Source organism: Taudactylus pleione, unplaced genomic scaffold (genome assembly GCF_031769625.1).
Source record: "Taudactylus pleione unplaced genomic scaffold, aTauple2 ptg000451l, whole genome shotgun sequence".
In the NCBI taxonomy this organism is placed as follows: Eukaryota; Metazoa; Chordata; class Amphibia; order Anura; family Myobatrachidae; genus Taudactylus; species Taudactylus pleione.
Window position 1 is genome coordinate 5,230,487 of NW_028284853.1, and position 24,684 is coordinate 5,255,170.

General features: G+C 44.0%; 1 protein-coding gene across 1 annotated transcript in view; it reads left to right on the forward strand.

Moving 5' to 3' along the window:
• The window catches only part of LOC148505530 (NXPE family member 1-like), a 37,086-nt gene that overhangs the window by 4,344 nt on the left and 8,058 nt on the right, over positions 1-24,684 (forward strand). Inside the window, exons 2-3 of the mRNA XM_088448088.1 lie at positions 6,921-7,639; positions 12,107-12,165. Of these exons, the coding sequence (XP_088304214.1) occupies positions 6,921-7,639; positions 12,107-12,165 (778 nt within the window). The remainder of the gene's footprint in view (positions 1-6,920; positions 7,640-12,106; positions 12,166-24,684) is intronic.

The window sequence follows — 24,684 nt, forward strand, 5'->3', positions numbered from 1 at the left end:
ATGTACATGTGCTACTGGTGTTTATATCCTAGTGACACCGTGCACGGATTGATGGACAGACTGTGTATAAATAATAATTCGTTTATATCAAGTGCACTATTGGCGAGTTAATATATTAAGTTGAGTTCCCTCTCACTCAGTCCAAAAAACATATGTACACATGTACTGGTTATAGTGAGGTCCAAGTTTACCATTTCAAATGCAGTTTACAGTCTCTAAAGGCACACATTCACTAGACGATTAAATTGAGTGATTGAACGATAAAGATATTGTTCGATCATTCGATAATCGTTCGACAATCGTTTGAAAATCGTTTGCAGATTGTTTAAAAAATTTCAAAAACAACCAGCGCTCCTGCTGGTCGTTTAGACATCTATCATTGTACAAATATGTTGTACAACCTGACGATATCGTCAGGTTCAGCATGTTAGCAGATGATTGATGAACCTGCACTGAACGACTGCTCATTCAGTGCAGGCTCATCACAGACAGACAAACAACTGCACAATTACAATGTCATAATCGTGCAGTCTTTTGCCTGTCGTCTAGTGGATGTGTGCCTTAAATATTACTTGGTGATTAATCCTAGCTTTATTCCCTTCTAATGAGCCCTCAAAGAGGGTAATAATCTCTGTAATTCAGGGATCCGGGACCGTCACTCTCATTGCTACATCGATACCTTTTATCATTCATTAGTCTTCTCACCCTTATATGAGAGGTAGAAATGTCTATTGCTATATAAAATATACCCATTGTATAATGTGGTTAGTCATTATAATGTTCACTTCATATACTTTAGGAATTTAGTTTGGCCTCAGAGGAGTATACAGTATAATTATTACTACAGCTAAAAATGTGGTTCCTCCGGCTAGTGAAATTCTTAGAATGCTATAGATTCACTCGCATAACCGCTTGTGTATGCTCCTAATTTGCAAGTTGCTAATGCATTGTTCTATCTACTTGCAAGTTTCTATATAAATTCTGTATAATTGAGCTGTCGGTATCTGTTCAGCTCAGCAGACTTGAAATAATTCAACAGTGCATTTGTATGTATTCACAGGTTATCATCCGCCTATTACCAGCAACATAGTAACAGTTACCAGGATTGTTACATTTTCAGACTGTTAAACTTGTGTCTTAAAAGTAACCCTGTAGGAGACGGGCATACAGGCTGTCACTATTGCATAGCACCTTCCAGGCAGAAACAATGTGTGAACATAGCATTATAGTAAACAATTCCCCGCCTGTATTTTTAGATAGGACAGCTAGAGTTTCACACATTAGGTTTTAGCATTAGACATGTACATAATTCACATAGACAGCGGGATTGCCGCAGACGCACGTTTCACTGGTAACATGCTATGTCACATACACAGCATCGGAGGCAGGACAGGCAAACATAGGATCCTTGAGTGAGTGTATGGTCACCATACCTAAGACACTGGAGCCATGTTTTATGTGTAGAGGATCGCAGACACAGCCGGAAACATGACCTGTCGGAACGCACTGCACTCCCCGTTATCTTCCACCAAAATGTTTGCTTCCTGTCAATCGCTTGCGATTGAATCCTCACTGCAACCGTAATCGCAATTCAATTGCTGCTCGTGCACCTAGCGGCTGGGCAGACCACCAGCAATCACTCAACCGTATAACTCTGAACCAGGCCCAAAGGCCATTAACTACATGTGGGCACATTACAGAAGCACTTTACTCCAAGCCTCATTAAGGCTCCTGCGCTAACCATATAATCTATAATTACTCTCAGGAAAAGATCACCGGACTCAATCTCCGGGTCTGACGCCCCCCTCCCTCTTACCGCTCAGCAGCCCAGCACATGCTAGAGCTTGGATGCGGTGGGCAGCGCCATCTTTATATGGCATTACCCAATAGATTCTATATGCATTCCCCCTGATTTCTTAAATAAATCCCATTACTTAATACCATACAGATACTATATGTGTATGGACAGGGGACTATCCTATAATATATATGGTTATGGCTTAGCCATGGGATCATCTTTAGTGTGAGCTACAGTAAAATAGTGGATGAAAGAATTTAATCATTTTGTTCATACATCTTATAGTGAAAATGGCAAAATATTTATATCATTGCAATTTTCTATGCAAAAATTCAAAAATAAAACAATTGGAGATTGCTATTAGTTGCTGGTGTTTGTAGTACCTAAAAGTACAACAATTTTGTACAAGCTAGGATTAATGTAGCCTTCTTTATACTGTATGCTGAACTGATTTCTTTTTATAGCTTAAAAGTGTTTTTACCGCAGAAGGATGAACAAAATAATTTATTTCATCCACTATTTTAACGCACACTAATGATGATCCCATGGCTAAGTAATAACCATATATTTGGATGCAGAGGAGTATCGTGGAACCATGGCGCCCGGAGAAAGTGTATGTCACAGCGCCCCCCTCCATGTACTGTACGGTGCTAGTGGGGTATGGCCAGCCTGCGGGGGAATACTGAAGTGAAGAAAAAAAGAGCAAACAGCGGCAGTATGACACTTGGCATTGATGTCCCATTAGGGGAATAGAATGCATTAAGGGGTAGCTCCTTTGGTACTGCTTTATTTATGCATAGCACCTAGGATCTGACTTTTATCTCCTTTGAATCATTGTTATCAGTCAATAGAGGAGATTGTATTATATATTCTGATCATTTAACTTAAATTGACAAAATATATGTGCAAGAGTGAAATGCCACATCTTTCACTGGAGTGGGGACACCTATGGGAAGCTCCCTTAGTTATGCTCCTACTTCGCAAATATACATTGCACCTATATTAATGTGAGTGCTACTAATCATGTTCTGTCTACCACCATTATTATTATTTCAGGTCTCCTAATATTTTTTAAAAGACCTTTCAAATAACAATTTGTGGTCATGCCTGGGTACACCTAATTACTTAAATAGCAAAGCAGTGACTTTGTTTAATCTAATACCTTATAATTGAAGTTTAGGATTTGACCTCAGATGTGTCACTTTTAAGTCCATTGAAGCACAATAAATGCAAGAGGAGAGAAGGAGGGAGGGGATCGGAGAGGGGAGAGGAAAGTGCTGTTCATAGAGGGAAGGTGACAGAAGCCAATAAGAAAAGGAGAGGGGAGAGGCAAGGAACCTATTACAGGGTAGAGAGCGGAGGCAATTAAAGAGGTGAGAGGTGAATGTAATCAATCTGACAGGTAAGGGGAGGTGACAGAAGATGATCACAGAGGAGGGAGGGCCGGAGGGGCGGCAATCTGAGCAGCTTGAGGTAGCATGAAATGTAGAAACAGATCTCAGATCCGTAACTTATTTAGGATATAGAGCAAACAAACCGAGATAAAACTAGCAGGCGGCCTTCATACTGAGTAGTGCCCTTGAATTCCGGAACCCTGGATGGCGCCCTCTGTCCATTTTGGCACCCGGACCTCATGCTCCACCGGAACCACCCTCGCTTCTCCCCTGTTTGGATGTTATGAATTAATAGGAGTTATCTAATGCTGGGTACACACTTAGCGATGTGTGCCCAATCCAACATCGCCGGTGATGGGACCCGGCAGGGGGGCCAGCATTGACAAATGTATACTCACTTGCCGATGAAGGCAGTGATGGAGCGACGGCAGGGGCCATGCTGTATTCGGCAACATGGCCCTCGCTAATGACATCCCCCGTCGTCCCTGCATGTAGGACTGATGGAGTATGTCGCAGACGAAGCGCGTGAGCCGGATCGGACAATATATCGTCTAGTGTGTAATCAGCTTAAGAGATATATTTTATATTATATATTTTAAATGTTTCTCTTTTTTAAACTAGTAACTGTTTTTTTAACTAATTAAATAAAAGTTATATTTTAGAAGTTATCTATTGTTAAAGAGTGCCCCACAAAATAGTCTTTCTTTTTCTTTTGTATTTATTCATACATATTAACTGACTCTGGCCCTCATTCAGAGCCGCTCGCAAAAAGCGAGCGCTCGCTCTGAATGAGGGCGGCCAATTTTTTTTTTAAAGCCGACCTCCTGGCCGCTCGCTAAGCTGTGAGCCGGAAGCTCACTACTGGAAGCTCACTACTGACATCACTTGTGATGTCAGCAGGGCCGCCCCCAAACCGCAGGCATTCCTTCGGGAATGCCTCCGTATGGCCAGCCACCCCCCCTCCCTGACTACAAAACGGGGCGAGCTCTCGATCAACATTGACAGCCGCCCCATTTGTAGCGAGCCCCGGAGAAAGAGAATTTCTCTCTCACTCCAGGGCTTGCGCAAGCAGCGCGTGCACAGTGCCCCGCCATCGACCCGCTTGTGAGCGGGTCTGAATGAGGGCCTCTGTGTGCACCACCAACCCAAGTGGATGACTTCCGTTCCCAAGTCAGGGACACACTACCCATTTATCATTGGTTTGTCTAATTAACATCCTAATTAAGATTAAATCAAAGGATCTTGTGTCTATTTTGTCACTGCACTAAGGTTTAGTTGATCCATGTAGGGGCCCCTTGTGCTAGCTGTATGTGCTGGAGTGTGAGTGAAGCAGGCCGCTGCAGGTAAAGGAAGACTGATGCTTTAGAATGGGTAGGTCAGATATAGATAACAGGTGCAGGCTAGCTGGATAGCCTATGGTTGAAGCAGTATGTAGGATATCTTAGAACAGACTGCAATTATACTGGAACTGGGTGTCGGGAGCACAACTGAAGTAGGCTGCAGGAAACCCTGGAAATGAATGCCAGAGCACAACTGAAGCAGGCTGAAGGATTACACTGGAACTGGGTGCTGAAGCACAACTGAAACAAACTGCAATAGACACTAGAACTGGGTGCTGGAGCACTAATAGTACAGGCTGCAATGATATATGATGTGAAACAATACTGAAGCAGATTTGCTGGTTTATACTGGAGCAAAATGCTGAGAAGCAAATACCGGAGCAGGTGTGCTGAAACACACTGAGGGCCTGATTCAGAGCCGGTCGCTCTTTCAGAGCGCTCGCTCTGAATCAGTGCCCGCCTATTGTATTTTTAGAGCGGCCTCCTGGCCGCTCGCATAGCTGTGGGTGACCACCCACAGCTAGTGCGAGCGGCCAGGATGATGGACGCGATGGTCAAGACCATCACGACCATCAGACTTGTGACGAGACCCTTGTGGTAGGGTCTCGTTGCCGCAAGTCCCAGTGGACTTCTTGCTCTTACAGAGCAAGAAGTCCACCCACCGACATCACTTGTGATGTCAGTGGGGCCGGCCCCAGACGGTAGGCGTTCCCATGGGAACGCCTCCGTCTGGGCAGCCACGCCTCCGGCCCGCCCACCAAAGGGGGCATGCTGTCACTCAACATCGACAGCATGCCCCCTTTTACCCGGAGCGACAGCTTACCCGTTGTTATCCGGGTCTCGTGCATGCGCACGACAGAGCCGCCTCCGTCGTGCACATGCGTACTGGGCCAACATCGACCTGCTTGCGAGCGCTCAGCGCTCACGAGCGGGTCTGAATCAGGGCCTGAGGCTGCAATGCTGTGAATCAAATACTAGAGTAGGTGTGCTGGAAAACACTGAGGCTGATTGCTGTGAAGCAAATACTGTAGCAGGTTTGCTGGAACATGCTGAGGCAGAATGCTAAGACGCAAAACTGGAGCATGTACTGAACCAGGAGCCAGGGTACTGAGATTCTGGCAATGTCTTGTCAGCAGTCCCTGGTGTAAATAGGGCTCTCTATGTGCCGAGAGGCTGGGCAGAACATGTGACTACAGTTGCTGGAAGCTGGCAGGTAAAGCGATCTAATCCAATATGGCGGCACACATGATTCAGAATGGCAGGAGGAGAATGCCAGCCACAATAACAGATGTGCCTAAATACCACCATATTTTATAATAATTATAAAATAACTTTTATAGGTTTTGGTAAACAGTATCTTTTACTATGTGTCTTTTAGCCAAGAGGACACCACCAGCCTTGTTTGGTAAATACGCAAGCCCGAAGAAGATTGGGTGCATGCGCGCTTTATAATACTGGATCGCATATGCGATCCATAGACGGCCTGGACAGACGTTTTATTGGGAGAGCTGTCCCGACAGAAGACATTTAATACAATCTGATGAAACATTTTATGATATCACCGCAGACATCGGCAAAGTAACGCAGAATGTTTGGTGCGATCATGGCAATTACTGAATATGCCCCTTAGCCAAGTGCTTTTGGACTCTGTAGTAATAATACAATTTCTTAAAAGTACGTCTAATAATACGGCTAATTATGTATAAGTTCAGAAGAGGAAATAAAACTCTTATGGTATCCCTCCCCCTTCCATGGTCCACCCGCCTCGGCACCCCTGGGTGTGGTGGCATTAGTTCTTCTTTGTTCCTTTACGAATGAAATACAATGAAGGAATTCCTCAGATGCCTTTCCTCTCTATTCTTTCTCCATGCTCATTGGACCATGTCTGCATACCAGCTTGTTGCTACTAAAAAAAACACAGGATGTATTTGGTAAACAGCCGTTAAAGAGATTCTCGCATATCTTTACCCATTAGTTGAATAGATATAATATATAGTAAAGGAAGATGTAGCCTTCAAAAAAGAGGAGAAGTTGTCATGGCAACCAATCAGCTTCTTCCTATCATTTCATAGAATGTACTTGATAAATGCTAGCTGGTAGGTTGCTAGGAACAACTCCTCCACTTTTTAGAAGGATTGATACATGTCCCAAAAAGTCCGTAATGGGTGGCTGGATCTGTATAATAATGATTGAAGCTGGATCTGTATAATAATAATAGATTGCTAGATAAATGATAGCTAGAAGATATGGTAAATCCCAAAATGAGCAAAACTCTAAAGTAAATTTCTAAACCTACTTTTAAATAGGACAATCATTGTGTATAGGGTGGTTTTGTTCATGGTAAAAAGTAACAACATGTAATAAATGTCTTACCTTTTTATATTGCAGGATTCTCTGAGACATTGTATTGTGCCAGTCAAAGTGAACAATACTGTTCAGGACATTAAAGTGATGACAGTGTCACCAAGGAAGAGCGATCTGCAATCTCAGATAGATGACTTGTTCAACAAAATGCAAAATCTCATCCCCAATGTCATATTTACTCAGTTTAATAAAACTACAAGTGGAAGAAACAGTAAGGCTTTCATAGTAAATCCCAGGAAACAGTATTGTGTTGGAGAGGACTTTGTGGTACAGCTCGACATGTACGATTACTTGGGCAACAGGAAGACCTACGGAGGAGACTTCATTAGGCCAAGATTGTTCTCCCCAGAGCTCGGAGCTTCTATGTCCGGAAGGGTGGCAGACTTCAACAATGGGTCATACCATGTCCACTTTCCTTTGTATTGGGCAGGCAAAGCCAAAGTCTCCTCTCTGTTGTGGCACCCCAGCGAAGGGATCGCAGCTCTCTGGAGAGCGAGACATTCTAGTTTGGGAGTTCTAGGTTTCAATGGAAGATATGTAAGCCTTGGTAAGGAAGCCATCACTAACTGTGGCTTTCAGCTGAACACAAAGGAGGAGGTCTGTGAGTACAAAGATGAAGTTTATGAAGAGGTCTTCTACTGTATCAAACCTCACAACCTCCCGTGCGACTGTTTAATAAACATGAGAGCAGTGGATCTCCAAGTATCATTTCTTACTCCTGCAGAAAGGCAACTATTCCAAGGGTATGAATTTCAGTCTAATTAAGTATTATTATTATTATTATTATTATTATTATTATTATCCTTTATTTATATGGCTCCACAAGGGTTCCGCAGCGCATCACAAAGTACATAAACAAATGTGCAAACACAAAAACAGTGACTTACAGTACAAAACAATCCAGGACAAGGATATAGTTTTTATACATTGCTGCAATAGCGATCATAAAACACAAAAATAAGCAGCAGGATGTCAGCTACCAAGTGTTTGGGCCCTTGTGGGAAGTTTGGAGTAGATGATTGTATGAGGGAAGGAGAAGCACATGGGGGAAGAGGGCCCTGTTCATTAGAGCTTACATTCTAAAGGGGAGGAGCAGGCATACAGGGGTGACACAGATGGGGTAGACACGAAGAATCATGGAGCGGCAGGATAGGATGAGAGCTGGAAGGCTTTGATGAAGTAGTGAGTTTTGAAAGCCCATTTAAAGATTTGCAGAGAGGTGGAGAGCCTGATAGGGAGAGGGAGAGAGTTCCAGAGGTAGGGAGCAGCACAGGCAATATCTTGGAGGCGGGAGTGGGAGGAAGTAATCAGTTTGCATGAGAGGTGGCATGCATTTGGTGAGCGAAGTGTTCAGGCAGGAGTGTGACGTGAGATGAGATTAGAAATGTAAATGGGAGAGGATTGGGTGAGGGCTTTGTAAGTGAGTGTAAGAAGTTTGAATTGGGTTCTGAAGGGGAAGGGGAGCCAGTGAGTGTATGAGGGCCTTAGTTGCCCCCAGGGTGAGAAAGGGTCTGATCCTGGAAATATTTTTGAGATGGAAGTGGCAGGACTGTAAGAGGTACTGAATGTGTGGTTTGAAGGAGAGGGAGGAGTCAATGATAACTCCAAGACAAGCGCACTTGGGTGCTAGAGGAGATAGTTGTGCCGTTAATAGATAATGAAATTGTGGGAAGTGAGGTTACGTGGGAGGGTGGGAAGATGATCAGCTCAGTCTTAGACATGCTAAGTTTAAGAAAGCACTGGGACATCCAGGAAGAGATAACAGAGAGGCAGGTGGAGATACGGGTCAAGAAAGAGGGGGAGAGGTCAGGAGAGTATAGGTAGATCTGAGTATCATCAGCATAAAGATTATATTGGAGGCCAAAAGAGCTGATGAGTTCATCTAAAGAAAATGTATAGAGGGAAAATAGGAGAGGTCCAGAAACAGGACCTTAGGGAATACCTACAGTTAGTGGAAATGGGTGGGGAGAGGAAACAGAGAAGGAGCAGCCAGGAGAGGGCAGTATCACATAGACCAAGTGAGTGAAGGATGTTGCATGAGGAGATAATGGTCCACAGTGTCAAAATCAGCAGAGGTCAAGGAGAATGAGCAGAGAATAGTGGCCCTTGGATTTGGCAGTAAGGAGGTCATTACTGACTTTTGTAAGGTCAGTTTCAGTGGAGTGGAGAGAACGGAAGCCAGACTGAAGTGGGTTAAGCAGGGAGTCGGAGGAAAGAAAGGGGATATGTTTAAGAAGCCGGCTGCCGCAATCCCGACCGCTTCCTGAAACCTCTATCCCGCCTAGGGTTAAATGACAGGCATCTAAAATCTACACGCCTGTCATTTTCCCGATGCCGGGAGACAGGCGCCCGGCATCCCGATCGAAGGGATGCCGGGTGCAGCGAGCAGACAGCCATGGGGGGGAGGGTTAGGTTTAGGACACCCGGGGGGGAATTAGTGTTAGGCACCCCCCCCGGGTGGGTTAGGGTTAGGCTAGGGGGAGGGAGGGTTAGGGTTAGGCAACCCCGGGGGGGACAGGGTTAGGCACCCCCCCGGGGGACTTAGGTTTAGGCAGCGGGGAAGGGGGGGTTAGGGTAATGCACTTATAGGGAGGAGGTTAGGGTTAGGCACTTGGGGGGGAGGTCAGGGTTAGGCACCCCTAATGAGGGTTAGGGTTAGGGGGTTGGTTAGGTTAGTTCACCTTAGGGACGATCGGGATTTCCAGCACTGTCGGGCTTCCGCTGCCGGGCTCTGCTCTTTTGTCGGGCTGCCGAACTGCCGGTCATGCGGCAGCTGGGATCCCATACCGAATGCGAAAGAAAGGTAGCAAAGCGGTTGTAGACAATACGCTCCAGGAGCTTGGAGGCAAAAGGGAGGAGAGAGATGGGTCTGTAGTTAGAGAGAGTGTTAGGATCAAGGGAAGGTTTTTTAAGAATGGGGGCGACAAGGGCATGCTTGAATGAAGAAGGGACAGTGCCTGATGAGAGGGAGCGAGATTGACAAGATGGGAGCAGATAGAAGGAAAGAGGTAGTGGAGGAGCTGGGTGGGGATAGGGTCAAGGGGGGAGGTGGAAGGGGGGGCCGGTTGAGGGCCATGACTTCCTCTCCTGAAGCAGGGGAAAAAGATGTCAGAGTAGGTGAGATGGATGGGGAGAAATGATCAGGGAAGGGAGGGGGTGGAGTGCTGGGGGTTTGGTGGGACATGATGTATTGATGTATGGATTGAATTTTAGATGTAAAGTAGGTGGCAAAGTCAAGGGCAGAGAGTGTGAAGGGGGTAGAGTTGGGGTGGACAGAGGAGGGAGTTGAGTAGTGGTGAAGTATTATATGATATATTCTTCAGTGTAATGTTCTGGAAGTTCCATGTTTAAAAATGACCATTGACAAAAATTAAAAAAAAAAAAAAAATTATTTTAAAGGATTCAGATCAAGCCCTGGATTTAGAAGCCTTTGCATATCTGGCACGCATGTTGTACTTCTGGTTACCTGCTAGCATACAATTTCCAGGGACATTCCCTGAAAATATGTGTCCCCTCGTTAACATACCTCTCTTCCCTTGATTCTGTATATAAGATGTAATTCTCGATATCTGCTATTCTCTAACACAGTGATTCCCAACCTCAGTAATCAAGGCACAGTAACAGTCCTGGTTTTAGTGATATCCATGGTTGAGCACAGATGGTTAAATCAAAATAACTGAGGTACTAATAAGTCACCTGCGCTCAAGTATGGCTATCCTTAAAACCTGGACTGTTAGTGTGCCTTGAGGACTGTGGTTGGGAACCCCTGCTCTCAGTGGCGTAACTATAAATTTTGCTCCCTCCTGCCAATATCTTTTCTGTTGCCCCCCCCCCATATAACCCCCCCTCGGCATTTTGGTAAAATAATTACAGGGCCATTTATACGCAATTTGGCCCCGAGTGCAAAAGTAAAAAATTTGCTCCCACCCCCCCTTGACAATTTACAGTATACAGTAGTGCCCTTATACAGTGCCCCCAGAAGTGGTCCCCCTATGCAGTGCCCCAGGTAGTCATCCCCCTATTCAGTGCCCCTTATATAATGCCCTCAGTAGTAGACCCCCTTAAATAGTGACCCCAGTACTAACCCCCCAGCAGTGCCCCCAGTAGTAGTAGTCCTCCCCCAGCAATGCCCCCAGTAGTAGTGGTCCCACCAGTGCAGTGCCCCCAGTAGTGGTCCCACCAGTGCAGTGCCCCCAGTAGTGGTCCCACCAGTGCCTCCAGTAGTAGTCCAGTAGGACCTCTAGCATCTGTCTCCTCCTAGGTGGCGGCCATTTTTGGAGGGCCATTTTCTGCAGATTCCATGCAGACGCCTAGTCCGCATGGAATCTGCGGCCACCTCGCCCCACAAGCCCACACGCCCCCAAGCCACCGCGGGGTCTGCGGGGGCTGTAGTTACGCCACTGCCTGCTCTAACAGATAGTAATTCTCGCTATCTGTGCATTCTTTGAAGTGGAACATTTGAAATACCAAACAATGATAATATTGTCAACCTCAGGAAGCTGGCGGGAAACATTGAGTGATGGGCAATGTAGGGCAGCCAGATCCATCTAGATAGGGTTGTGTATCAGATGACATGACATACTTGCCCAGCCGGAAAGAGTCTGTGGTAATTATTGAAACGTTTGCCTTGTGAAAAAAGTTAGGAGGTACGATAAAGGTAAAATATATCTTTCCACTTGCTGGGCAGTGATGTCACTTCTGTCACATGACTCATTGCATTCAAGGTGGAGATGTACTAAGTCTTGGTTAGAGATAAAATACCAACCAATCAGCTCCTCACTGTAACTTTACAGGCTGTGTTTGAAAAATGACAGTTAGCAGCTGATTGGTTGGTACTTTATCTCTCTCCAAATCTTAGTACATCTGCCCTTAAGTGTTCCATTATATAGTGTATAGCTGTCAGCGAGGGCTACAATATAGCAGTTTTGCCTATTCGTCAAAGCACTAGATCTGTGCCCAGTTTGTCCAAAGAGGTCCAAATACCACAGGTCTAGTTCTCCTGGATCATGGTGGTACATTCAGTATGTGAAATCAACCACGTTTTCAGCCATACCCAGTATTGCTTGGGCCAAACTACTGTTTAGTGATCATGCACAAGGCAATGATTAGTTATCACCATGTTATCTGGGAGTTTTTTTAGCACTATGTTTTGGTTGTAGCTAATTTTATCTGTCACATGACTATAACAGGCTTCTTACCCTTTCTTTAAGGTCAAATGTTGGTGTGGAGATTGCCCAAAATGTGGAGATAATGGTTACAAATTGTGGAAGTAAGTTGCGCACATGTATTATATGTTAATGTGTTTTTGCATTTTATATAACCATTGTTTTAGAACAGCTCTCATAAAGCTGGAATTATGACTTAAAGATTACCCACTCTTCCAGGGACCTGGGGCACTCCCCAAAATTGTGGGTATGTACTTGAGGTTCCAAGGGGGAGGTGTATGAAACCCATACGTGCCTACCTTTGAAAAAGCATTTCAGGGAGATTGTGAAAGCAACACCTATGAGCGCGGTGGTAAAGTGGGCGTGTACTGCTATATCTGAGAGGTGTGTCATAAAGTTGATTTACATCCGAGTGTAAATGAGCCCCAAAGCAGTTAGTAAGATCTACTTGGTGATGAAAACACACTAATACTTTTCAGAAAATACATGTAGCCATAGGGATCAATGGGGCAGATGTATGAAGCTCTGGAAAGTGATAAAGTGCAGAGTGATAAACGACCAACCACTCAGCTCACAACTGTCATGTTACAGGCTGTGTTAGAAAAAATGAGAGGTGGGAGCGGATTGGTTGGTCATTTATCACTCTGCACTTTATCACTTTCCACAGCTTCATACATCGGCCCCATTGTGCCTTATTATAACCAATACAGAGAAATGATTCTAATGATCCCATTTTTCTGTTTTTTCTTATATAACAGTTTCATAATGGGGGTAAGGTGCAATCGGGGAGATTGTTGGACTTGTCAGGGAGACAGGGAGATTGCTGCTATTTACAAACGAGTTTGTGTAGGTATGTTATTTAGCATTACCGCTCGCCGTGGCCTTTAGGTTTTTCTCTACTTGAATGTATGTATTGTTTGCTCCCCGGTGAGCGGTAATGCTAAATAACCTGTCAGCGCTGTTTTTTCGCTTCAAACAGCGCTGACAAATGGACTTTTTTTTCTGTAACTTGCGCATGTGCCGTGTGCTCTCATTCACAGCACAGTCTGGCTTCCCTCTAGGATCTCTGCCCGCCAGCAGCGGCACCCCCAGCCCAGCGTGCAGTGTGCTGGGCTGGGAAGGAGTCTGTTGCTGCTGCCGTGCAGGGATGAAGAGGTAACCAGCTGTGTGCTGGGCTACTGCAGAAGGGAAAAGGGGCGCATATTCTGCTATGGGACTCGGGAGGGAGGGGGGCCACATGGTTCTAATATGGGACTCGGGAGGGAGTGGGGCTGCCTGTTCTGCTATGGGACTCGGGAGGGAGGCCGCCTGTTCTGCTATGGGACTCGGGAGGGAGGGGGGCCACCTGTTCTACTATGGGACTCAGGAGGGAGGGGGGTCACATGGTGCTACTATGGGACTCAGGAGGGAGGGGGGCTGCCTGTTCTGCTATGGGACTTGGGAGGGAGGGGGGGCCACCTGTTCTACTATGGGACTCGGGAGGGAGGGGGGCCACATGGTGCTACTATGGGACTCAGGAGGGAGGGGGGCTGCCTGTTCTGCTATGGGACTCGGGAGGGAGGGGGGCTGCCTGTTCTGCTATGGGACTCGGGAAGGAGAGGGCAACAAGGTTCTACTATGGGACTCGGGAGGGAGGGGGGCTGCCTGTTCTGCTATAGGATGCGGGAGGGAAGGGGGCCGCCTGTTATTCTATGGGACTTGGGAGGGAGGGGGGCCGCCTGTTCTGCTATGGGACGCGGGAGGGAGGGGAGCCTTTTGTTCTACTATGGGACTTGGGAGGGAGCCACCTGCTGATACCATGGGACTGGGGAGGGAGTGGGCCGCCTGTTCTACTATGGGACTCGGGAAAGGGGGCCCCGGCTGATGATGTGCACTCTACGGGGGGGAGGAGAGAGGTGCTGGGTGCTGTACACTCCACGGGGAGGGGGAGAGAGAGAGAGGGGGCGGGTGCCGGGTGCTGTACACTGATTGGACAGGACGGACCACAGCACTTGTGAGTGCTGTTTAACAGAAGCCAGCACCTGGAGAGTTCATTTAAGGAAAATGAATGGTAAGTTATCATTACTGTTCGTTAGTAAATAAAGGTTACCATTTGTTTTCATGATAAAACGCTAACAAACAGCGGTCTTATGTCCAAACCCTAAACATGCATTACTAAATAGGATGAAGTGTTGTTTTTCATGTGCAACGAGTTTAAATAGCTGAAACTCGTTTATAAATGGAGCCCATGATTGACTACCCTGACCAGGGTCAGATCTATGGGAGACAACGGAGGCACCTGCCGTCGGACTCCAGCTCTGAAGGGGCACCTCCTACATTGTCCACAACATATTCATCCCACTTAGGGCTGTAACTATGTACCCGGAGTGTACCATCACGGCTGCCCAATACATGGCACCCCTTCCCGGCACCTGAGAAGCCACCATACACTAGTGGAGAGCTCCATGTCAGACCATCAGCTGCTGCCTTCATCTATCTATAGCCTGTCTGCATGCGAATTGCTACATTACAGTGTCAGCGGCTGTGATGGGGGGGGCACCAAGTTATAACTTCCCTCCGGGCATCTGGAATGAACTTACGCCACTGACCCTGACTGAACTCTAGATCTGCAGTCAACCACTGGCACGTGCACCATAGGTAGCACACAATACTAATTTTGGTGGCACCTAGGACCAAACTATGGGGCAGCACTGACACCCACCCTGCAAGCAGTGGCAAGCTTGGCCAGTTTAACCACCACCAGACATTTTGTGCCACTTACTCCCACCCTGGGGGCGTATCTTGTATTTCTAATACCACAAAGTACAGGCAACAAAATGACTCTTTTTAGGGGCACTCTTTAATGTATTTTGTTTAAAATTAAAATATAACTAATAGTGGAAATAGTTAAAATATTGAAACAAGCTCATACATATGTTAACTCGTCTATTTAAAACAAAAGTGTTCTGTAAATCTTGATACAGGTTTTGAGTGAATTAGACACTGTAAATACAGAAAATATATTAAATGGACTGGAGTATATGTATCCACAGAATATTCAAGTTATCGTCTACTCCCTCCATCAGTAAAATTAGCATCAAGGTGAAAATATATTCTTAACATCCAAAGCAACGTCACAGATATAAATGTTCAAATAATATTTGTGAACATGCTGTCATGTATCATGTTAATTGGCTTGTTTTTATATGACAATTACCGCCCTGTTTATAAGCACATCTTGTTAGTTGGGAGAAAGCCTCCATTGATTAATGCAGTGGAATTCTCATTAATTAAAGCAGGGTACCACACACTTTTATCATAAAAATATCCATATTATTGGATTTTGAATTCATATATGAACAACAATATGCAAGGATAATTGAGTAATCATGAGATTTATAGTTGTAGAACCATAATTGTAGAATCATATTTGATTAACCATTCCAAGGAAATAAATTCTCCTCCTTTTAAGGGGAAAAAAATCAAATCCTGCATTTAGATTGCAAACTGCTGTGCGCAAGTCATGTGCTGCAACCCACACTAACAATAAAGAGTGATATTCAATGTTCAAGTGTAGAAATGCATTTACATGTGTTATCATATGCTTGCCATTACAATATAGTGACATTCAGAGTTCTCATAAAGACCCAAGTTATCATATGAACTTCACTATTTCTAAACAGAAACACAAAGGAAATACATTAATGCAATACATTGCATAAATCATCTGTTAGAATAATGGGTGTCACCTGTCTACCTTCAATATGTGCTTATCAATAAATTTGCTTAGTCCTATGTACTAAGGGTTTCTGTAGTTAGGACTGGTTGCTGCTATACAGATTTAAACCAAATGGAATTGGTAGTGTAAAGTATAGAGGGGCACTAAGGGGTCTTTTTACTTCTACAGTTGGCTGTTTTCCTGAGGATTGGACGAGGAGAGAATATTGGGACAGTGGGCCCGATTCAGACCAGCTCACTAGATGCATTCGCACACAGCCGTCAGCTGCCAAAGTATGCAAATCCCACAATCGCACAGCAAGACATTAGCATGCCCACTATGCTTTGGCGTGCGATCGCAGTATGTATTTAGACGCCCACCAGCCTGTCACAAGATGCCCACTTTCCCTTAGTAACACACGTCATCTCCAGGAAGTGTATCAAACAATCTGTAACATCGAGTAACATCGGACCCATACGCAGCACTTGCAGGTGACCATACCCTACCGCAAGCACTGTGAGTGCTGTAGTGCGTAAATCAGCTATGTGACGTGTATTATGACGCTGCGTCTTAATTACGCATGACCCTGAAATGGCGTTCAGATGCACAGACATGCCTGCGTTCTCACCACCACACCCCCATTTCCATCGACCACCCCATGTCACCACCCACAAACGACTCGCCCTGTCACTCATTCTTGTGAGACCTCTATGTACAAGGGGTGATTGCTTCGCGATTGCATGGACTGGTTCGCACACATGTACGTGCCCTACATCTTATGCGCATGTGCAGATTGCAAACATCGGCAGGCTATGTGCGAACGTAGCCTAGCTAGCGGGTATGAATCGGGCCCTGTGTTCCCTTGAAAAGATAGTTACAGTGGTCACTGGTAGGTTCTTTGGGGAGTTAGGTTGTCCCTGGTGCCCACTGGTATTGCAGGGACAAAATGCACCCAGGACATTCCTGCGTCCCACTTAGAATGAAGAAACGTATGTGTCATAGGCGTCTTTATAATGGGTTTTAGACAAAAAAGAAGAAAAAGAAAAGGGGTTTTCCTTGGTGCACTTATCCCCTATTTACATACATAATTTGTTTTCTATTAATGTAATGATTCATTATAATAAAGCATAACTTTTATTTAGTTCAATTTAATATAAGTTCCATATATAACGAAATAGTAAAATAATAGAATAGACCTGACAGTGTGTAAAGTTTAGAAATTGTGTTTTAAAATCTTCCAATAATGGAGGAGTACTCTCACGTACCTGGTTAATTTATCAAGCTTATTAGGAGTGATGATTAATTATTTATTTGTGTGGGAGATATAATATTTATCTCCTAATTAAGTTAGTATGAGATTGATAAATAATTCTATCTTATTTTATTATATCCGCATTGATATTAATCAGTCTATGTTAATAAGATGTTATTTCATATTAAGTGACTTCATCCGTCAAGCATATACAAGGAATTGTTCTTCTAATTCATTCTATTGAATTGGGTAGCTGTGATTGATACAAAAGTATCTTATTTATTTGACACACTGTGCCTCTTTACTCTGATACAATGTATCCAATTACTCTCTGACACTATATTGTCAGTTGACAAAGTGATTCACACACTATACGTTCGTCACCAAATTCCTCAGCTGTACATATTGTTGTGCATAGTTTACTTATTCCCCCACATCGTTTACATACAGTGTATTTATAGATTGTAGTCACTGCACATGTCATGGTCAGCTATTTAATTCTTATGGGACATGTTTTCTAGTAACATGCACTGGTTTCCCCAGTTACTAACATGCGGTGCATACATGAATATAGATCTCTGCAGGTAATATAGTCAGCTCACAGATCTAGGGCTGTTATAGTATATGTTGTGTGATACAGTGTACTTATTCTCCCCAGTCTGCTGACATGCGGTACATTCATAGACAATAATCACTTCAGGCCAAAGCCGTAACTAGACTTTTTGGTGCCCTGTGCCAGAAAGAGCGTTGGCGCCCCCCTCATTTTTCAAAGGGACATAATGCACCAAAAAAAGGGCCATGGCTTCATGGGGAAGGGCCAGGGAAGAAATAGGAGAGGCCAGGGGATGCTGGGATGAAATAAGAGGAAGCTACAAACAAGAATGATAATAAACAGAAATTTGACAGGCCCAAACAGCGGACCTGTGGTGCCCTGTGCCCTGGCACCGGCCACACTACCCTAGCTACGGCCCTGCTGCAGGTATTACAGTTTGTCAGTTTGACGATCTAATGATTATTCCCCCACATCATTTGCATACAGTGTATTTATAGATTGTAGTCACTGCACATATCATGGTCAGCTATTTAATTCTATTGGGACACGTTGTCTAGCAACATGCACTGGTTTCCCCAGTTCCTGACATGCGGTGCATACATGAATATAGATCTCTGCAGGTAGTACAGTCTAGATAATGATCATTATCTAACAAAGAACTGCATGTCAATTAGACTGTGGGAAACAAATGTACTGTTAAAGTAGCGTGCATATCAAAATAATCATTAGATCGGCAAACTGACAAATTGTAATACCTGCAGTGATTATTCTCTATGAATGTACCATATGTCAGCGGACTGGGGAGAATAAGTACACTGCATCAAACAAACAGCCCTAGATCTGTGAGCTGACTATATTACCTGCAGAGATCTATATTCATGTATGCACCGCATGTCAGTAACTGGGGAAACCAGTGCATGTTGCTAGGCAACGTGTCCCAATAGAATTAAATAGCTGACCATGATATGTGCAGTGACTACAATCTATGAATACACTGTATGCAAACAATGTGGGGGAATAATCATTAGGTCGGCAAACTGACAAACTGTAATACCTGCAGTGATTATTGTCTATGAATGTACCGCATGTCAGCAGACTGGGGAGAATAAGTACACTGTGTCAAACAAACATATACTATAACAACCCTAGATCTGTGAGCTGACTATATTACCTGCAGAGATCAATATTCATGTATGCACCGCATGTTAGTAACTGGGGAAACCACTGCATGTTACTAGAAAACGTGTCCCATAAGAATGAAATAGCTGACCATGATATGTGCAGTGACTACAATCTATAAATACATTGATAAATTAACCAGGTACGTGAGAGTACTCCTCCATTATTGGAAGATTTTAAAACACAATTTCTAAACTTTATACACTGTCAATCTATTCTATTATTTTACTATTTCGCTATATATGGAACTTATATTAAATTGAACTAAATGAAAGTTATGTTTTATTATAACTAATCATTACATTAATAGAAAACAAATTATGTATGTAAATAGGGCATAAGTGCACCAAGGAAAGAAACCCCTTTTCTTTTTCTTCTTTTTTGTCTAAAACTAATTACAAATAGGGGTATAGGTGGCACTCCGGCATAATAACAGGATTCATTTGAGGAAAATAAATAATTACCTCTATATATTATGAAATATCTCCTTAACACCACTTGTACAATTTTAGGATTAAGTGAGTGTCTGGTGCGGGAATATATCTATACTGTCTTTATAATGGGTGCAAGGTGTGCGGTGCATACGGGCCCCTGGGTCCAGGGGGCCCACACCGCACGCCTAGCACCCATAGTTAATAATACTCACCTTTCCGCTGAAGCCAGAATCTAATCCACTCAGGGGGTCATTCAGACCCAGTCGTTAGCGGCGATGCGTTCGGAACGAGTCAATGGCCCCCCACAGAGCATGCGCACAACGGCGCTGGCACCGTCTTGCGCATGCGTGAGACCCGCTACGACCGACAGTGCCGGTCGTAGCGGGTCTCGATCCAAAGGGGGCGAGCTGTCGATGTTGATTGACAGCTCGCCCCGTTTGGAAGGCGGGCCGGGGGGGTGGCAACACAAACGGAGGTGTTCCCATGGGAACGCCTACCGTTTGGGGGCGGCCCCACTTACATCACTAGTGATGTCAGTGGAGAGCTTCCGGCTCAGACAGAGCCGAAAGCTCTCCGGGGCTTACGACAAGGGAGACCCTACCCTAGGGTCTCGTCATAAGCCCCGATGGTCGCGATGGTCTTGACCATCGCGACCATCACCTTAGGTGGTCGTAAGGCTGTGGGTGTTAACCCACAGCCTTACCACCGCAAAGGAGGACGTCTTGAAAATTCAAGACGTCCTCCCCTCATTCAGACCGACCGCACGCTCTGTGCGACCGGCTCTGAATGAGGTCCTCAGTGTGATGACAGAGAGGAGGGGGCCCAAACGAAGGCTAAACACGGGCCTCCTCCTCTCTTAAAATGCCCCTGGTATGTGTTGTACCTGTGCCCTTCAATTAGGATAAATCAAAGTGCTGCATTGCTGGTTCTAGGATGGGAGCTCCATGTGTAGTTTACACCTGGGTTGCAACTACACATGGTGCTCCCATCACTTGAACTCCTGGAACTCAGAGGGAAAAGTGTTGCCTACATCTGCACTGGATGTTTGCTATCGCTAGTAAGTTTTGTGTCTCATGACTAATATTAGATCTGCCGGAACCACATTTTTTTGTTTGTCTTTCACCTGCTTTTCCCACTGCCAAACATAGCTGTCTATCTTTCACCCATTACAGCTCCAAGGTTCACTTACTAATCACAGAATAGGTGAACTGCAGCGAACTGCTTTGCACGTATTTGTTTCTATATGTTCCTGTAATGCCTACATACCTTAAGTTTTACTGTATAGCTACATAGTATTTGCATAAACAAATAAACTCTTTGTGTCTAGAGGAAGACAGGAAAGCACCGGAATTCATACTGAGCTTTTTCTGAACTCCGCTTCCTGGCTTTTAAATGCCAAGCTGTGCCGCAACCATTTGGGGAAAATTAGTTCAGATGAAGGGTGTAGTAGGTATTACCGCCAGACACATGTACGGCAGTTCAAATCCCGATAGCGGCAGCCCAGCAAGGGTGAAATCCCGATCGTGCCTAAGGTAAGTATCGCTAACCCAATTCCCCCCCTAACCCTAACCTCCTCCCCAAGTGCCTAACCCTAATCCCCCCTCTAAGTGCCTAAACCTAACCCCCCCTTCCCCGCCACCTAAGCCTAAGTCCCCCGGGGGGTGCCTAGCCCTAACCTCACCCTGGGGTTGCCTAACCCTAACCTCCCACGGGGGTGCCTAACCCTAACCTTCCCCGGGGGTTCCTAACCCTAACTCCCCCTTCACCTAGCCTAACCCTAACCTCCCGGGGGTGCCTAACCCTAAGCCCCCCCCAGAGCCCTAAACCTAACCCTCCCCCCCCACGGCTCTCCGCGCCCCTTCGATCAGGATGCCGGGCGTCAGTCTTCCGGCGTCTGGTTAATGACAGGCATCTATATTTAGATGCCTGTCATTAGTACCACACCGGGATTAGAACGTCTGGAAGTCGACGGTCGGGATTTAGACTGTCAGCTTCCAAACTACATCCCCAAATGAAAATGCTCTTCATGGACAAAAATAAAGGGGACAAAGATAGGGTCCAAGAAGGAGAGAAATGGGGTAACCACAACACTTATTTGTACAAAGATACAGGGCTTACCTACCAACAATACATGACTAAGATTCATAGACAGCCCACACCACGACCCTCCAGGACAATTTCACTAAGCATTAGTTCAACATCAGAGGATTCATATGATACATCATTCTCAATATATGAGATAGAGGATGATGTGGTCTATGACGAGTTAGCAAGATTATCATTTGACCAAGGTTGGGTGACAACGCAGAGGTCATACAACACCACTGCACAACAGGACAAACAACATTCACAGGTTCACTTACAGACAGATGAAATAAGCAAGCCTATAGAGGATACAAATATACAGGATTTGGTTGTACGGACCATACCAGAGACACAAACATGGGATACAAATTTTTTAGACCTGGAAGCAGGTCAAAAGACCTGCGAACTAGAACGTATAACAATAGGATACATGAAAACAACGAACACAAAACGAAAGAATACAGAACCAGACGAGGATGTAGAGGGGGGAAACACAATAAAAAAGCACAAGCAAGACACAATTCCAACATAAATACTAATAAAGTAGAGGACAAAATTGGCATTTTCAATCTCAGTGGTAGGGATCTGTCTAAGGAACAAGAAATAGTCTTATCTAAAGGTCTCAAATTTGCACCCACAAAATTAGCCAATAAATTTGAAGTTTACTGTGATCTGCAGGCATTTACAAGGAAATTAACTCTCAAAAAATATTTTAGTAACAACTCAGTTATAAGGAATTATGATAACAGAAACACTAATACCAAGTTTAGGCACACACAACTCAAACCATCATCGACATTTTATCCCAGTCATCTCAAAAGCCATCATATCAAAACTTTTGAATCTATGGTGATGAGTGAAATAGAACATTTAGATCAACATAACACAAAGTATGGACATAATTTGATCAAAAAGGAGATTAGAGCTTTAAGAGAATTAGAGAATGACATCAATATAGTGATTAAACCAGCGGACAAAGGGGGGGGCATAGTGGTGCTTGACAAGACTAAATACTTGACAGAATCCAATAGAATACTTAGTGATACGCAGACATATCGTATACTCAAGAATGACCCCACTGCACAATACAAAATTGAACTGGACACATTACTCAAATATGGTCAAGAAATAGGAATTCTCACAAAACAAGAATATACGTTCCTGCAGAATGAATATCCAATCATACCAGTATTTTATCATCTGCCAAAGATCCACAAAAATAACATCAATCCACCAGGACGTCCAATAGTCTCAGGTATAAAATCACTTACAGCAAATCTTTCGCAATATGCAGACACATATTTACAAGATCTAGTCAAATCACTCCCCTCATACATTAGGGACACAACAGATATCCTCACCACCCTTCAAAAGATAGAATGGCATTCAGATTATTGGCTGGTAACCAGTGATGTGGCATCTCTATATAGCATCATAGACCACACACAAGGACTGGAGAGCTCTAAACATTATTTACAAACTAAGACAGACATGGATCATTTACAGATTAATTTCATTTTGGACATTATTCAGTTTATACTGTATCACAACTATGTATGGTTTAACAACACATTTTATTTACAGACAACAGGTACCGCCATGGGATCGAGGGTCGCACCAAGCTATGCCAACCTCTTTATGGGGCAATGGGAGGAGGAGCACATATGGAGTGGGCATGGTTTTGGTGCGAACCTCATCCTGTGGCGGAGATACATTGATGACATCATTTTCATTTGGAAAGGCACACAATCATCACTACAGGAGTTCATAACACACATGGAGAGCAATAATCGGAATCTCAGATTCACGACAAACAGTAGTCAGGATAGAGTAGAGTTCCTGGATTTGGAAATTTTCATACATAACAACAAGATACATACTAAAACCTACAGAAAGAGCGTCGATGTCAACAGTTACATATTATCATCCAGTGGACATCACAAAACATGGCTCAAAAACATCCCTAAGGGTCAGTTTAGACGGATTAGAAGGAATTGCTCTAGAATGGAAGATTACATGACACAGGGAGAAGAACTCAGTAGACAATTTATAGAAAAAGACTATGATCCCAGACTTGTGGAAGAGGCTTTCACGGATACTGCTGCACTTAACAGACAAACACTCCTAGAAAAGAGGGCCAACAGGGACAACGGAGATTCAGAATGAATATTTTTCATTACGCAGTATAATAGATCAGCCCATAGAATCAAACAAATACTACATAAACATTGGAACATCCTCTTGCAGGATCATGATCTCAACAAATTTCTAAATACTACACCAGACATCGTCTTTAGAAAGGCCCCAGACATTAATAAAATACTAGTGAGAAATCATATCAAACCCACCAGTCTTAAACAAACCACTCTACCCTCCCTAACACACACCAGTGGATTCTATTATTGCAACAAATGTGCAGGTTGCAAGAATATACGGAATAAGAGCACAAAAAAACAAACAGAATTTCATTCGAATACACTGAACAGAACATTCAAAATTAAACAACAGATGACATGTGACACAAAGGGGGTGATTTACTTACTCAGGTGTGATTGTGGACTTGAGTATATAGGCAGGACCATGAGACCTTTAAAAACTAGAATATATGAACATATACGAAACATAAAAATTGGATATGACAATCACAGCGTTTCTAGGCATTTCAAGGAGGTACACGACTCCAATCCCATGGACCTCTATTTTATAGCTATAGAACAACCAGGGAGAAATTGGAGAGGTGGAAACCACATGGATTACCTAGATAAACAGGAGATGAAGTGGGTATACAATCTGAAAACAATGGCACCGAGAGGCTTGAATGTAGATTTCAACAACAGTATACTGATAAAAAAATAAATAAATAAATAAATAGGTCTGTGAGTTTAAGCATAAACGCAGACACAGACATACACATTATAGAAGGTTCATCATTCAGGACAATGTTCTATCAAATTTGGACAAGAATAATAGGATGTGGGTATGTGCTTTGGCTTGGACACTGGCCGCAGGAGTGTTTGCTGTGGCTGATGTTCCCAATAAGTACCTATTCAATATCAATTGATAATTATTGGACACTAATATAAATAATAAACATTATTACACACTACCATATAAATCAGAGTGTTCATCACACATCAATTTTAAAGATGTTATTCCAACTATTGTATGAGCATTACATCATAAGAACACAGTTCCCTATAGGAGAGAATCTCCTTGGACGCTTTGCCAATCTGCTCCTTCATAAGAACATGGACCGTACGTGTGTGTATGTGTGATATACATATATACATATATGTACGTATGTGGGAATGCACGCATGTACATATGTGAATGTGTACACCACATGTGTGTATGCACATACGTGTGTACATATGTATATGCGTGTTTACATTTTCTTCCTTAATATTTTAGTTTATTCCTCTC